Below are 16,232 nucleotides of genomic sequence, written 5' to 3'. Positions count from 1 at the left end.
CTTTGAACATATAAGGCAGGTAGGTCCTCAGGCGAGACAGAGATCAACCTATACATAAACGAAACGAAATTCTATTTCGTTGAAATAATGTCAAAGGTACACCTGATTAAATTCTCAACAGTTAATGTTTGTTGTAGTTAGCACTCCTGGTTGCTAAAATGTGGTTTGAGTTCCGGAGCCTAATTGGCACACTGTCTATATTTATATTTGCAGTCAAACTGTTAGTTCAGATCAATGTTCCCAGTACCATGACAGCTCCATTCCGTTAGTTTGCTGTTTTTTACGCGCTTCCGTCGTTAACCTGCTGAGTCACGCCGAGAACCGGTTATAATGACCATCCCTACCTACTATTTGTCACGGCTCAACCGCGAGAGAGAAACACACAGTGGACGACGACAGAGGAAAGCAACAAGTTAATTTCGCTGTGTAGGTGATGATGTCGAACGTCTGTGATGCGGATCGTAGTTCCGCGTGTGATGTTGTGGTTCGTGTGATACAAAAGAAGACCTAAAGCAACATCACACATCGAATGGAATGCTGGGTGGTAGAATGGTGGTGGTTGTGGTTAGTGGTGATGTTGGTGATTTCCCTAGGTTAAGCACACCGAATGGATCATTGCTTCTCATCTTGACAGAACGCAATCGGAGTCCGATGGTGGTGAAATTGGTGGCAGTGCTAGCTCGCGGCACGCGCGCTTATTTTGGAACAGCGTTTCAATTAAATCGAACTTAATTTTCAAATAATTTATTAGTAGCAAAGGCAGTGAAGGTTTTGAGGAAGATACGGTAGCGGTTCGGAACTAAAACAAGTGGTCTGGAGTGATCAAATCAATGTTCGTATTGCGTGACGTAAGGTAAGAAACTTGTGAGTGCTGATTAGGATGACATTGTGGATAACGTTCTTTCGCTAATGGTATCGAATTAATTGTGCTCTCTAGATATGTTTAATTTCTCGATTAACACTGTTGGTTAGCGTGTGTGTAATGAATTCTTTCCTTTTCGACGTTGTGTTCTGCCGTATAAATTATGTGAATCATTGCAGTTATGTCAGTATTGTTGGATATGTTCCAGTTGCTACATTTATTTGCAGCATGCTAACGCAAATCGTGAACAAATGTGAAATTATTGGGAATCTCCTACTCCTACATAAAAAATCCGTGTTAAAACGACTTCTGAAAAGTGTACATGCGTATATTTATTGGATATATAAAACCAAAACACTCCGGACATGACTTCATGCACCTTTGAAGTCACTTCAACATGTTTGGTTTGTTGGTTTGAATTCAGGCCTCTCTCACTGTTAGGAGCGTACGCATAAGATTGTTCCGTTTCTGAGATTCAAAATCGCAGAGAAGATTTTCGAAGTGTTGACATATATGCATTCCAATTGTGAATTAAACTCTGCCCAACTTGACATGACCACACCCAAAACCAATTTTTATCACACGTTTTGGCATCCCGATTTATTACATTAAATGAAATAACAGAAAATGTGCTACTCTACTAAACTGGTACATTTGTACAATATCTAGTAGTATGACTGGGCAAACTTCGTCCCGCCCAAAATTTATTTTTCGTTATCACATTCACGTTTTCTTACTAAGCGCACGTTCATGGGTTTTACAGAAACGAACCAGCCAACGGATTAAATAAAGACAAAAAAAACGTTCATGGGTCCAATCGCAGAACTGTTCATTGGTAGACCTTCTAATCTACCCTTAAAAATTACCTTTTACTATTTAAATTCCTACTACTTCTACCAAAACACGTCATTATTATATCAGTTTTTTTTCAGACACAATTCTCGTTCAAGATTTTTTAAACCATATTTGCATGTGTTTCTCCGTTACAACGAATAAATGTTTGATACAGAAAATATGATAGAAAAAAAAATCCCTAAATCGGACAAATTCTTCCTCGAGTTTTGCTCTTATCAACACATTCGGCGATCTATTTTTATTTATATAGATAGAAGAAGATATAGGAGTGCATTTTATCACTTTATCAAATCCATTTCCATGTTCGAACCAAGACCAATTTCGTTAGCGCAACCATCAAATGGACTAACAACGCTTATCACTATGTAATTGTAGAACATATGCGAATTTCATTTTCCGAATTTTCCCATTTTCCTTCAGAGTTTTCCGAAAATTTTCAATTGTCATGTATATTTGGAATTTGTTTGGTTGAAATATGTGTATTATTTTTATGAGATCCTCTCTCCATTCCAGAGGAGGGAGGGGTGCCATATCATCATAGAAACATTTCTCGTGCCCAAAAACCCTCACATCCCAATTTTGGTTCCATTTGCTTGATTAGTTCTTGAGTTATGCAGAAATTTATGCTTCAATATTTTTTGGAACTTTCATCACGAAAATTTAAGATTTTTTCAATCGAACAATTAAAATTTTTTTGAAATTTTTGGTGGTACTGATGCGTGATTTTATTGTAACTGTCTCGAAGCCAATTTACAAAATTAAAAATTATTTCTCATCTTAATCAAAGGCTGAAAGGCTGAAAGGTAGGAGGGTCTTCGTAGCCACTTGGTTACGCGTTCGCTTACCAAGCGATCGATCGTGAGTTCAAACTCAGGGCCCTCAATTGACCATCTTTGTGTTGTTATAGAATAGCTACGTCCACGCAACCATCATCAGCGATGGAAATCGATCCACGGTGGAACAAAGATCGATTCATCCATACAACTGCCCTGCTCTGCAAGAAACATCGGGCTGCTGTTCTATAAATAGCCCAACAATGATCAATATCAACTGTCTCCGCTGTCCGGTCTGCTGAACAATGGATGAACAGAAAGAATAACCTTACGCCTAAATGGCTACTACTGTGTAATTTATCATAACGTAATGGAACAGAAAACTTAACGCCTACATGGTTACTACTAATTACTGTGTAATTCACAATTTATAGAAACATTAACATATGTACATGTACACGATTAAACCCGGCTCTGTTACAGCTAAAATGCTAATGAGCCTAATAAATAAATGGGATAAAAAAAAGGTTGAAATTTGAAATTTAAAAAAATTAAAATTGAAAATTGCCAAGAATTTCCTAAAGGAAGGAAAATCCCTCATTTTGATTGGTCCACTAAAAAAAAATACGATTGGTCCACTAGACAAGTTACGATAAAATCACGCATCAGGGCCACCAAAAATTTCTACTATTGAGTTATTTCTTCAATTTCGTCAATTCGTCGAGCACGTGTATAAAAAGCATACATCGCATATATTATTCTTTTGACGTAGTATTACATCTTTTAGTATTAAATCTTTTAGTCCAAATAAAAAACGGGAGACTCTCGTCAGATGGTGCACTATTTGACTGAGAGAAACGTTCCTCGTGAAAACTCCTTCAGAGAGTTGTTCTGAAAAGAACTGATTTACCACTTAATGAAACGTTAGAAAAAACACGCCGCAACAGGAACGAAACATATATGCAATGTATTTTATTTCACGTCGTCACAAAAAAATGAAATACTCTTTCGTTGCTGTTGATGGTGTTGCTGAAGTTGTTGATATTGCTGATGTTGCTACTGTTTTGCTCCTGCTTCTGTTCTACTAATTGAGTGTTAATTGACTGCAGTTTCCGCTTCATTTCATGGACATGGGGTGATAAAAATTACACAAGTGCTCTCCACCAGACGATATGACATCATTTCATCGGGTTCTACCTCGGATTTGAAGATGCAAGCAAAATCGTACCGTGGTTCGATACTGACTGCTCGCTGGAAGCAGTAAGACTGTGGGTCCTATTATGTAATTCAAGTCGAAAATAATTTTACTCGTTAGCTTTATTTTGCTATTATAGAAACCGAGCAAAGTCAGTCATATCGACCGAGTGAAAGTTATGCAGTTGTTATAATTTTTCGAGCTGTTTGGTTCGCCCTTTTGCATCCCAGTTTAGTTAGGTTTGCATCCCTGATATTTTGCTTTGGAAAAAATCTCAGAAACGCTTCAAAAAATCAATTTGCAACACATGATGTTCAGGCAAGTAATCGGATTGATAAGGGACATAAAATTGGAATATTTTCTCCCTACAGTGTCCGTTCATCGCGTGTGAATTTCAAGCGACTGACTCGCCGTGATGATCGCAGTTGCTCCTCATTGACGGTACGGGTAGGTAATCACAGAAATGAGCAGAACAATGTATTCGAAAAGTGTACTGGAAATGCAGGCCACAGTCGCAAGGTGTAGTATAGCCTCCGAAACAGTTCTTGTCTGTACTTTTCATTCATCTGGTTTGGTGTATCATTGTCGTTTTCCGGGTACAACCCTTCAACTTTTTATCATAAATCGAACAAAAATATGCCGTAACTAGAAGTGTGCTTAAAAATTTATGACCTCAAGAATCATTTTTGTAATCCATGATCCATGAAACCAAAAGCATTGAATCAATAGTTTTTGAAGGAAGATGACATTATTTTTTCGGCACAAGACCGATGCCTGAATTGCGTATCATACTCCAAAACCCACGTCTTATCTCCAGTGATGGTGTCTTAGACGAAAGGTGGGATTGAGTGTTGGAAATCATGTCTTTGGCCCTTTTACATTTCCAGTCTTCCAATCTGTACTTGAAACCCCGTAGTATTCGAAGTCCGAGTGAGGAGTAGAACAGTGTAGAGCACACTTTCAGTTTAGCGAGGTATATCTTTTATTTATAAACAATAAACTCAAAAAATCTTCGATCGGGAGAATTCTACTCACGATAAGCCCAAGTATATCACGTTCTTGTTTTTGTAAGCTTCAGAGATTCAAAACGTTCTATCACAAGGAATTTTTGTCATGCTTTGACATTTATGTCATTAGCGACTCACTGTTCACGATAAGCCACAAAACTTCTTCGAAAAAAAATATTACAGAGAATTGGACATTTTATGCATGTACCTCAGACAAAATGTAAAAAACATGTTATTTACACCACCGATGTCACCACCGAGTTACAGTAGCATTAGAGGTTACAATATCTCGCTATCGGTCACTTGAGAACACAATGATAACACATTGGGGAGCATTACGCAGTGACACAGCGCATTTGATACTAGATTTAATTTTTGTTTCCGATTTGGGATTTGGCAGGACAGACTGTTCAGTTTGCAACACAATCTTATCCGAGCAAGGTCAGAAAATATTGGCTCGGAATTTAAGAGGTATTTATTATTGTGTAATTTTGTGCTGAAAAAATGAAAGTGTGAACTTCAAAACACCACCTCTAAATAATTTTTCACTTCTATATTTCAGATTACTCACTGGTTTGCCAAAATTCAACAATTTCGAGTTGACGGATAACACTCAATGAAACGTTCGAGTTGTATCGATATATGATTTAAACTACAAAACAACCCAAATCTCCGTAAACTTGTCACAGCTAAAATGGTCAGCACTAGCGCACGACTGTTGTGCTTTTTCATCGCGGCGGCCATTCACTTCGACGGGGCTCAGTCAGCGAAAATTCTTTGCTTCTTCCCAACGGCCAGTAGATCGCATGTTCTGGGTACCCAAGCCCTGATGAAGAATCTGGCCAGTCGAGGACATGAAGTATGAACTCACTTCTGGTGATTTCAAAGATTAAGTGATTGAATGAATTAATCCGAATCTTTTTTTTGAAGGTCACAATGGTCAGTGCATTCCCGCTGTCGAAACCGGTCAAAAACTACCACGATATCTACGTGCCGATCGAGGATGCCTTCGGGGAGGTGATGGCCAGCTTCATGCAGGGAGGCAGTCGGAACATGATCAAGTTTATGCCAACAATTTTGCGGGCCTCGCTTGATTACAACAATTTTACGTTGAATTCACCGCAGTTTCGGCGGCTGGTAGAGGAGAAGCAGCATTTCGATGTGGCCGTGGTTGGCTGGTTTATGAACGACTTCGTCCTGGGAATCGGATCGCTTTTCAACTGCCCCACGATTCTGTATTTCTCTGCTGGACCTGGGGGTCTGAACAATCTGGTCGGGAATCCGACGGAAGTCGCATCTGTGCCACACTTGTTCTTGGGCAATAAAAATCCCATGAAGTTCTTGGATCGAGTAAAGAATACTTTGATCACCACTGTTGACTCGGTGCTGGTGGAGTATTTCAAGTACCGGATGAAGGTGTATTATGAGTACGTATACAAGTTCTTAAATCTGAATAACAGAGGTCAATAAGTATTTTTTCTTCAGCCACAACTTCCCGGCCGAAAAACAATTTCCCTCGTACAACGAGGCGAGGCTTAATGTATCGCTCGTGATGCTCAACTCGTATTTCACCCAAACCATCCCACGGCCTTATGTACCGAACATGGTGGAAGTCGGTGGACTGCAAATAAAAGCCAAGCCCGATCCGCTTCCGTCCGACCTGCAGGAGTGGTTGGATGGTGCCGAACATGGAGCCATATTCCTCAGCTTTGGATCGAACCTGAAGAGTTCCAATTTGAGACAGGACAAATTCGATGCAATCATTGGAAGCATTTCCAAGCTGAAGCAACGGATCATCTGGAAGTGGGACACCGATGTGATGCCGGGGAAGCCAGCGAACGTTTTCATCGGTAAGTGGCTGCCACAGGACGCCATCCTGGCCCACCCGAATCTAAAGCTGTTCGTCACCCATGGAGGGCTTGGAAGCATCACCGAATCGATGTACCACGGAGTTCCCGTCGTTGGTATTCCCATGTTTGCCGATCAGGATACAAACGTAGCTCAGGTGGTACGGGATGGCTGGGGTGTTGCGGTTCCATTTGATGAGTTGACGGAACCACTTCTGACCAGTGCTATTCGGGAAGTATTGGAGAACGCCCAATACGCCGAGAGAATAGAACGTTTCGCCACGCTGTACAAGGATCGACCCCAGACGGCGATGGATTTGGCCACGTTTTGGGTGGAGTACGTGGTTCGGCACAAAGGGGCACCCCATCTGCACTATCAAGGGGCGGATTTGAATTTCCTGCAGCGAAACCTCATCGATGTGTTTGCGTTCCTTGGAGTGATGGTGTGTTTAGTGTTCAAAACCAGCGCGTTTTTGTTAAGACACTTGAAGAGGAAGATTTGTGACGGAAGACGAGGCAATGCAGCTGACAAACAGAAGACAAGTTAAATTTGAAAAATAACGAGTGAGACGAAAGATAGTAAATCATCAATATTATAACGTAAGTGTTGGCAAATCCAGTTTCAAATCTAGAAATCTAATTTCTTCATGACATTCTTAGCTTAGTTATAATGATTTGCAATTGCTGCAATTTTAGCTGAATCATTCCATTATACTGAATTAAGGTCTAATAAAGAGGAAACTTTAGTAATTGAGTGATGATTTGCAATCGATGTAACATTTCAAAATTCGATGTACAATTACTACTGATCAAGCCTCCAAAGTGTATTATGTTTAGTTATTTCACTCAGTTTTTTTTTGTAAACGTCTACAACGCATGATTAAAGCGAAGCTTATAAATTATATCTGATCTAAAGGGTGTTTCACATCAAATTGCATCAAGGAAAAAACGCTGTAGAAATTTTATTTTTAGGAATTATATCTTCAGCTGTCGGTTATAATCAGATAAGAGTGTATAGATCACGTTGGCCATGCTTCACTGTCAATTTTTCATAAATTTGGAAAAATGTCGTCGAACGAAAAAGAACGTCGTGAATTAATCCTGCGCACTCATTTCGAGAATTCGGAGTTGTCACATCGGGACATCGGTAAGATGCTGGGAATCGTCCAATCCACGGTCAGAAGAGTACTAAAACGATACTTCGAGAACCCAACCATCGACCGGAAGGTGAAGAACGGCAAAAATGGATGCTCCGTCAGTGAAAAAGATCACAAGCGCGTAATTAAGCAGTTTAGACGTGATCCGAGAAGTTCGGTCCGGGATGTCGCCAATAAGCTAAATTTGTCAAGTTTATTCGTCCAGCGGACCAAACAGCGGGAGGGCCTGCGTACATACAAGGTTCAGAAGGCTCCTAACCGCGACGAAAGGCAAAACATGGTGGGGAAGACGCGAGCCCGGAAGCTGTACACCGAAATGCTGACGAAGCCGCATTGCCTGGTAATGGACGACGAAACCTACGTCAAAGCGGACTTTCGTCAGCTGCCGGGCCTGTTGTTCTTCTCCGCAGAGGACAAATTCAGCGTTCCGGAGGAGATTCGCAAGCAGAAACTATCCAAGTTTGCCAAAAAGTACATGGTGTGGCAAGCGATCTGCTCTTGCGGAAAGTGGAGCGCCCCCTTCGTGATGACCGGCACGGTAAACGGGCAGGTTTACCTTAAGGAGTGCCTACAGAAGCGCTTACTACCACTATTGAAGCAGCACGAGGGCCCGACCATCTTCTGGCCGGATCTCGCTTCGTGCCACTATTCAAAGGACGTGTTGGAGTGGTACGAAGCCAACGGGATCACCTTCGTGCCAAAGGAAATGAACCCGACCAACGCGCCGGAGCTTAACCCAATAGAGAAATATTGGGCGATTATGAAGCAGGCCCTCCGGAAGAACCCAAAAGTTGTCAAATCGGAGGCGGACTTCAAGAGAAAATGGATTTCTGTTCAAAAAAAACTACAACCTGACGTTGTACAGAACCTTATGGACGGGGTAAAGAGGAAGGTGCGAGCATACGGGCTTGGGTTCGAAGTATGAATAAAAAGAAAATGCCAAAAGTTGTTTAATAGTTTTTATTTTACTGTCTAAAATTTTCAAAAGGATCGGTCTACTGGGCGAATTTCTACAGCGTTTTTTCCGTGATGCAATTTGATGTGACACACCCTTTAATATATATTATATCTGACATCCGAAACGAAAAAAAACATGACTATAACTAATTTAAAGTTATACAAAAATTGCGAACACACCTTTAAGATAGGAAACAGATAAGATTTGAGTGTTTTGCTGTCTAACGATTAACAACCTAAAAAAGATATGAAAAACAAACCGACACCAGAAATGTCATATCATTTTTCTTGTATTAAATTATTTCACGACACATTTTATCGAAAATGTGCCGGTGATCACTTAACGAGTCCACGTTTAGGTCAAGTCAAACACGTCAAGAAGAACGATTAAAAAGATGATGGAATCGCTGAACAATCGGTAAGTTACCGTTTTTATCAAATTTTATGTGTGAAATGCGTTTTTATTTGAAATTTTATTTTTCAAATTCGTATAATCGACAGCTTGTGAAGTTTTGTATTAATCGTGTTTAATTTTTTAACAAATCTGTTCAATGATCTTACTTTTCATGTAAACCTATTTGTTTGAAAAAAAAATTTATGAAAAAGCGCAGTGAAGCCTACAGTTTTTAATCGAAGAAAACAGCTATCACTGCCGGGGAATTCTTTCTTCCCATCGGGATTGCAATGTGTTATTCTTTGACGCCCCTTTTAATCTGGAATCAATGCTCATTCGTGAAAATTGAATGATCGGTCCTCTTGTCATACACCAACAATAAGCCCAAAGACACACACGGTTCCAGTTCTCCTCCGGATGCCAGCAAAATAGAAACATGTTTCCTGCCGCTTCTCCATGTGTGCACAGTTGTTCTCAGTTAGGAAATGAATAATCGGTTCAGAACGGTAAAGTGAAATTTATCCGAATTGGCTGGCTGTAGAATCACACAGGGGTAGAGCTTACGACGCAATGTTTCTTTTTTTTCAGGCTTCCATTGTGTTGAGCAAAACCGTTATATGTGTCAGCAACATTAGGAAAAAAAGGATAGCACACAACAGATCAGTAATTGTGCGTGTGTTGACTTCGATGTCTTAATCTTTCACATTCCCCTTGAATAGAATGCTATACACGGTGGATAGCCGCGTTTTTTTGTAGTAGTATTGACGTATTCAAGTTGTTTTTCGTTGTTACTCTAGTTGTTCTTTTTGGGTGGTACCATTTAAGGAGTCCAAATTGGGCCAATCAAAACGTTGGATTTTACGCGTTTAGATGGTGCTTGACACTTCACAATTAATCAATTGTTTATCACAAAAAATATTCAAGCTCAGCATTGAACTTGCTTTGTGCATAGTCTGAGAATGCAAACAACTTGGCCTGTTCGTTCAGCATGATAGAAAAACAGAAGCAGACGGTTGCTCGCAGCCAAGGCAGTATTTGTTGTGGTACTCCTTTTGCTTTCATCCATGGATAAAATGATGCACGACAGTTAGCTACGATTGTTTTTGCAATGGTATGATTATATTCGAATTAGTTCTCATTACTACGTTAGTCGCTCATTTTAGTTGGCATAGTTTGATGAGCACGGATTAGACGAATCTCAACGTGGGATTTTCATCTGCATAATGCTTGACATTTTCCAATTGTTCAATAGTTAGTTTCAAAGAAAAAAAAATATTTTCTTTATCGTGATAGGTGCGTAGAAATATTTCCAAACGATAGTTCATGTCATGTGGAGTTTCACAATGGAAGGAAGATCTACAAAAAGTTGATGGGTCTGAGCCTAGGGATACGAACGGGATCTTGACACAGGACCGTGATTGTGTGTAGTAATCGCATTTAAACTGAGTGTTTTATTGTTCGAAATCTGTAATTTTTTCTCTTTGGATACATCAAATTAGTGCCCTTAAAAAACGTTTCCTGTATGTACTTGTATCCTTCAAACGGGTTAGCTCACATAACGTGGTAGAATCCGGTATCACATTCTGTTCAAAAATGTACACAAAATACCATTGAAGCCATTACTACACTTTTCTTCTGTTTATTCAATCAAGCAAAAGAATACAAAGAGTCATTATGTACCATTTTTAAACAAAAGTCTAAATAGTTAAGACCTACATATATATAAGCCTGAGTCAAATCAATCTATGACTACGTTGTCCGGAACATTGTAATAATTTTATAGCCCGGTAAGATCGCGGCTACTCAAGGTTCCATAATCTGATATACGTGAGTATACCCTTTCGATCTTCTAAATCAGCAGCCAGTAAAATTCATTAATTGCATTTTTACATAACCTGGACCACAATTACATAAATTGTTAGTAGCAAGATCTACACGATAAGAATGTGAATTGAGCACGAATTGATTGGGCAACATACGATACAATAACCGATAAATGCCTATTATCGGTAAATGGAGAATAACTTATTATACGCATCAACTCACGTTGTGAGCTATCGCCCGAATCTAGACAAACATAAAGGGTGTGTCACATCAAATTGCATCACGGAAAAAACGCTGTAGAAATTTAATTTTTAGGAATTATATCTTCAGCTTTCGCTTATAATCAGATAAGAGTGTATAGATCACGTTGGCCATGCTTCACTGTCAATTTTTCGTAAATTTGGAAAAATGTCGTCGAACGAAAAAGAGCGTCGTGAATTAATCCTGTGCACTCATTTCGAGAATCCGGAGTTGTAACATAGGGACATCGGTAAGATGCTGGGAATCGTCCAATCCACGGTCAGCAGAGTACTAAAACGATACTTCGAGAACCTAACCATCGTCCGGAAGGTGCAGAACGGCAAAAATGGATGCTCCGTCAGTGAAAAAGATCACAAGCGTGTAGTTAAGCAGTTTAGACGTGATCCGAGAAGTTCGGTCCGGGATGTCGCCAATAAGCTGAATTTGTCAAGTTCATTCGTCCAGCGGACCAAGCAGCGGGAGGATCTGCGTACATACAAGGTTCAGAAGGCTCCTAACCGCGACGAAAGGCAAAACATGGTGGGGAAGACGCGAGCCCGGAAGCTGTACACCGAAATGCTGACGAAGCCGCATTGCCTGGTAATGGACGACGAAACCTACGTCAAAGCGGACTTTCGTCAGCTGCCGGGCCTGTTGTTCTTCTCCGCAGAGGACAAATTCAGCGTTCCGGAGGAGATTCGCAAGCAGAAACTATCCAAGTTTGCCAAAAAGTACATGGTGTGGCCATCGATCTGCTCTTGCGGAAAGCGGAGCGCCCCCTTCGTGATGACCGGCACGGTAAACGGGTAGGTTTACCTTAAGGAGTGCCTACAGAAGCGCTTACTACCACTATTGAAGCAGCACGAGGGCCCGACCATCTTCTGGCCGGATCTCGCTTCGTGCCACTATTCAAAGGACGTGTTGGAGTGGTACGAAGCCAACGGGGTCACCTTCGTGCTAAAGGAAATGAACCCGCCCAACGCGCCGGAGCTTCGCCCAATAGAGAAATATTAGGCGATTATGAAGCAGGCCCTCCGGAAGAACCCAAAAGTTGTCAAATCGGAGGCGGACTTCAAGAGAAAATGGATTTCTGTTCAAAAAAAACTACAACCTGACGTTGTACATAACCTTATGGACGGGGTAAAGAGGAAGGTGCGAGCATACGGGCTTGGGCTCGAAGTATGAATAAAAAGAAAATGCCAAAAGTTGTTTAATAGTTTTTATTTTACTGTCTAAAATTTTCAAAAGGATCGGTCTACTGGGCGAATTTCTACAGCGTTTTTTCCGTGATGCAATTTGATGTGACACACCCTTTATTGCTGGTTGCGTCGGGGAGGAAAGCGAGTGGTTAGTGCAATCGAAATATAACATACCCAATTAAATCGTCAAATTGTTGAGTTTTTTGACTATATTCACTGTTCGTGTTTTGAGCAAAAAAAAAACAAAAAATAAATTTTCTGTCTAATGATATATAACACGACATATTTCGCAATAACCATTTTGAGTAATATGCGTTTGAAAACTCTTAATACATCGTTACATTTTTCGTAGAGTAACCCCCTTATATAGAAATCAAAGACATAGTCCTATGTCAAAAATTGGCTATGATTTTGCTCAAATCTAGTACATTTTTGTTCCTTTCTATAACATTTTAGATACGTTATTTTTTTACCTCATCCTTAGGGTGTATTAGTCCGAATTAGGGTGGTGAGATGAATCGAGTGCCCCACCACCTCGTGTAACTTTTAAGCGCTCAACTGACTTACGTTTTCGAATGATTTTTTTTCGCATATGAATGGTTTTTTGCCTGATTTTGGGCGCATTAGAAGACCTTTCAATATTTTTTGAAAAAATCATAGAATACAGTAAAACCTGTTTTTGTGCCCTTTTTATGTGCGATTTTTTGTGTCATTTTTTGTGCAATTTTCTTTAGAAAATAAATACGAAGTGGCAGCATATCTTAACGTACAGAAGGAAAACAAAAGGAAATCGAACTTTGATGATGGATGGAATCATTAGGATTTGGGTTATTGACTTAAGGAAACTTCTTTTATGCGGTAGTGAAAACTATTTTTTAAAGCTACTTTAGATGTTTAATACGATTTTTTGTGCGGTCCCTATCCCTCGCACAAAAACAGGTTTGCCTGTCTCCGCTGTCCGGTCTAACTGGATAATGGAAGAACAGAAGGAAAACTCTTACACCAAAATGGCTACTGTGTAAATGTGTACCATATGCAATGGTATAGAAGGGAATACTCTAACGCCGAAAAACGGCAACTGTGTAATGTGCTAATTATAGATATGATGAACATGTAACATGTACACGATTAAAATTCGGCTCTGTTACTGCTAAAATGCTAATGAGCCTTAAAATAAACAAAAGGGATAAAAAAAAACTTTGCATAACATAGTTACAGTAACTTTTATATTCAATTTCTACATCAAAACAGTCTCGGACGATTTTTAGAGTTTATCAAACATTTTGCAATGCAAAACTTGTTGATATAGTAATCTATTTCAAAGTTATTGATGTTTTCACGCAAAAATTCATGATTTCAAGTTTACTCAAATACAAAAAAATAACACAGTTTTGAAAATTTCACATTATGTAAAATAAAATATGCCCTTTTTCAAATGCTGCCAATAAACGCTTTTTATGTTTGCCCCATAAAAAAGCACAAACTAATGTAAAGGGCGTATTTTTGAGGAAAAAAAACTATCGATAACTTTGAGGAAGATTCAAGTTTCACAAGTTCTGCATCGCCATTTTTTTTCTTGGCAAGCTCTAAAAGTCTTTTGAAGACAATCTGCATGTAGATTTTTAAATAGCTAGAGTAAAAAACCGTTTTTTTCATAGTGACCCTAATGTAACTTAGAGCAAATGTGCTAAATCAGTTGTATTGAAAGCTAGAAAAATACTTTGTTGTACAAAGTTGCTTAAAATAACTGGGGCCACAACATCGTCGAACTATGCTTACCTCGATCTATAAAGATAGGAGAGTTATATTTATTATTAGAGTTATATTCATTTATTGCATTTCTAATTTTGGTCACCCAATTTTTGACAACATAAAAATGGGCACTCCATAATATGTAAAAACTTTGTTGATGACATTTTGTGTCTAAAGAATAACTGACGAGCTTTAGATGCAAATTTCCACCTAAATTCGTTCCCTGGACCACTGTGCAATGGGTTAATACCAACGTTGTGATGAACAGTAAAAAATCCGAAACGTTCCAAGTGCCCGTAGAACAATTTTTTTTCGTCGTCGGTGCCACCTAGATGAGAGTTCTGTCTGTTGATGATCCTGTCGTTGAAGACATTCTTCCGTTGAATGGTTGGCACCAATCAATCATCTGGTTCCGCATCTTCTTAGAAACTCCCACGAAAAAGCAACAGCTCGTTACCAGACTAATTATCGGGAGGATCGAATCAGTCATACATGCCATACAGATTGTGGGAAATGATTTATAACGAGTAGACAAATCTTTGATTGCAATATCGAACACAGTTGGGAAATATAAACGGCGAGTAATTTTTCCAATTTGTGCAATGTAATGGCGATGGAAAACAATGACCATTGCAAAAAGGTGATATCAAATGTTATCTGGTGACAAGTACGTGATTACTTTATCAGCGTAATAATTGTTCTGTACCATATTAGTACCCCAATGCGTGCAAACTCAAAAAAAAAAACATTTTTTGGTGAAAATAATCATCACTCTCAAGCCAATGGATTGCGCGAGATTGAAATTGTGATCAGAGGAAATTGCTCCCGTGTACATAAAATAAACAAATTCTGACGAAACATTTGCATCTGGTGATTAAAGCGTCGTTAGCGCCACTCACGCGCTGCGCCTCCGCTTAATCATTCCACTTGAACATTATATTTGTTGTTGTTGTTGTTTTTGCTGTTTCTGTCATCGTTGTTATCAAGAGTATTCCAATCAGCGCACTGACCACGCAGATATCAGCACTAACACACATCCAGAGCAAAATCGGTTACTTTTTGCGCACCACGCGCAACTGTGTACGTTTCTGAGGCGGCGGCAAGCGATGAACAAATGTTGGGATGAAATGTGAAAAAAAATGATTGCTTGTATATAAAATTGGGAACAACTCTGGTCAACTTTTTAAGACCAATCCATTTTATAGTTGCTCTCATTTTTTAGTGTTTTTGCGAACATTAATCCAAATTCAGTATATTCAATCAAATTTTTTTCGCTTCTGGAACACTTTAAATTGATTCTATGTTACATGTTTTCATGTCTTATCCTGACAGATGAAACTATCGTTGTTTTTTTCGTATACAAATCTCACTGTAATTTTATTTAAAATGACAACAAATAGTACTTGAGTACCTAGATACTTAAGTTGCTTAAAGCAAATCGTCAATATCCATCATCAACGTAACGGGGACTTATGGGAGAGTGGCGCAAAGCGGTCAAAGTTTAAGTTTTTTGAAAATCGAAAAATCACCCAAGGAGGGAGTAAAGGAAATGGGGGTTTTCGAAAAAAATGGTGATGCCAAATGTCTTAAAATTGCAAATTTTTTTTATCAAAAATCAACATTCTGGGATTTTTTTTCGGAGTACGAGACGAAACATATGGTTTTAAGTGCCAATAAAAATAATTATCTCGATTTTTTATTCGGAACTTGTTGTGAAATGTTGATTTGCACGATAATATACCCTATGCAAAATATTAGCTCATTCGAACTTCATTTATTAGTGTTGCAGACGTTAAAATTTGAGAAAATCCAATGGTTCGAAAATTATGCATTTTGTTTTTTATAGTATTTCGAAAATTTGTGACTTATGAGCCACTCGACCAATTTTCAACATTTTCACAGAAAATTAAAGATATTCTAATGAACATTCTAACACAATGCAGCTTATAGAGAAAAACTATTGCGATACATAGTTAGTGCAGTGCGCACTATGGCGACATATGGTTAGCTTGTATATTGTTCACGCAAGGACAAAATGAATCATGAATCAATCGTATTCAACTGGTATTACAAAACCACACAAGTGATATGGTTTTTCAGGGCCATTGAAACTTTCTGCTAAAGAATTACTTCTAATGCTACCCCTTTTAAAATATTGAAGTTTCGATAC

General features: G+C 39.1%; 2 protein-coding genes across 8 annotated transcripts in view; one reads left to right on the top strand and one right to left on the bottom strand.

Annotated features, from left to right (window-relative positions):
* The window catches only part of LOC129770691 (serine/threonine-protein kinase N), a 222,466-nt gene that overhangs the window by 51,906 nt on the left and 154,328 nt on the right, over positions 1–16,232 (bottom strand). The window lies entirely within an intron of this gene.
* LOC129770696 (UDP-glucosyltransferase 2-like) lies at positions 606–7,289 on the top strand. Of its 2 annotated transcripts, none has more exons than XM_055773684.1 (4): positions 606–853; positions 5,255–5,551; positions 5,623–6,119; positions 6,178–7,289. In XM_055773684.1, the coding sequence occupies exons 2-4, from the start codon at positions 5,387–5,389 to the stop codon at positions 7,085–7,087; spliced, it is 1,572 nt and encodes a 523-aa protein (XP_055629659.1). In that variant the 5' UTR covers positions 606–853; positions 5,255–5,386; the 3' UTR covers positions 7,088–7,289. The 2 variants fall into 2 exon arrangements, with proteins under 2 accessions (XP_055629659.1, XP_055629660.1); XM_055773685.1 differs by lacking the exon at positions 606–853 and adding an exon at positions 5,061–5,163.

Source organism: Toxorhynchites rutilus, chromosome 2, assembly GCF_029784135.1.
Source record: "Toxorhynchites rutilus septentrionalis strain SRP chromosome 2, ASM2978413v1, whole genome shotgun sequence".
In the NCBI taxonomy this organism is placed as follows: Eukaryota; Metazoa; Arthropoda; class Insecta; order Diptera; family Culicidae; genus Toxorhynchites; species Toxorhynchites rutilus.
This window is presented reverse-complemented; position numbering and strand designations above follow the sequence as displayed.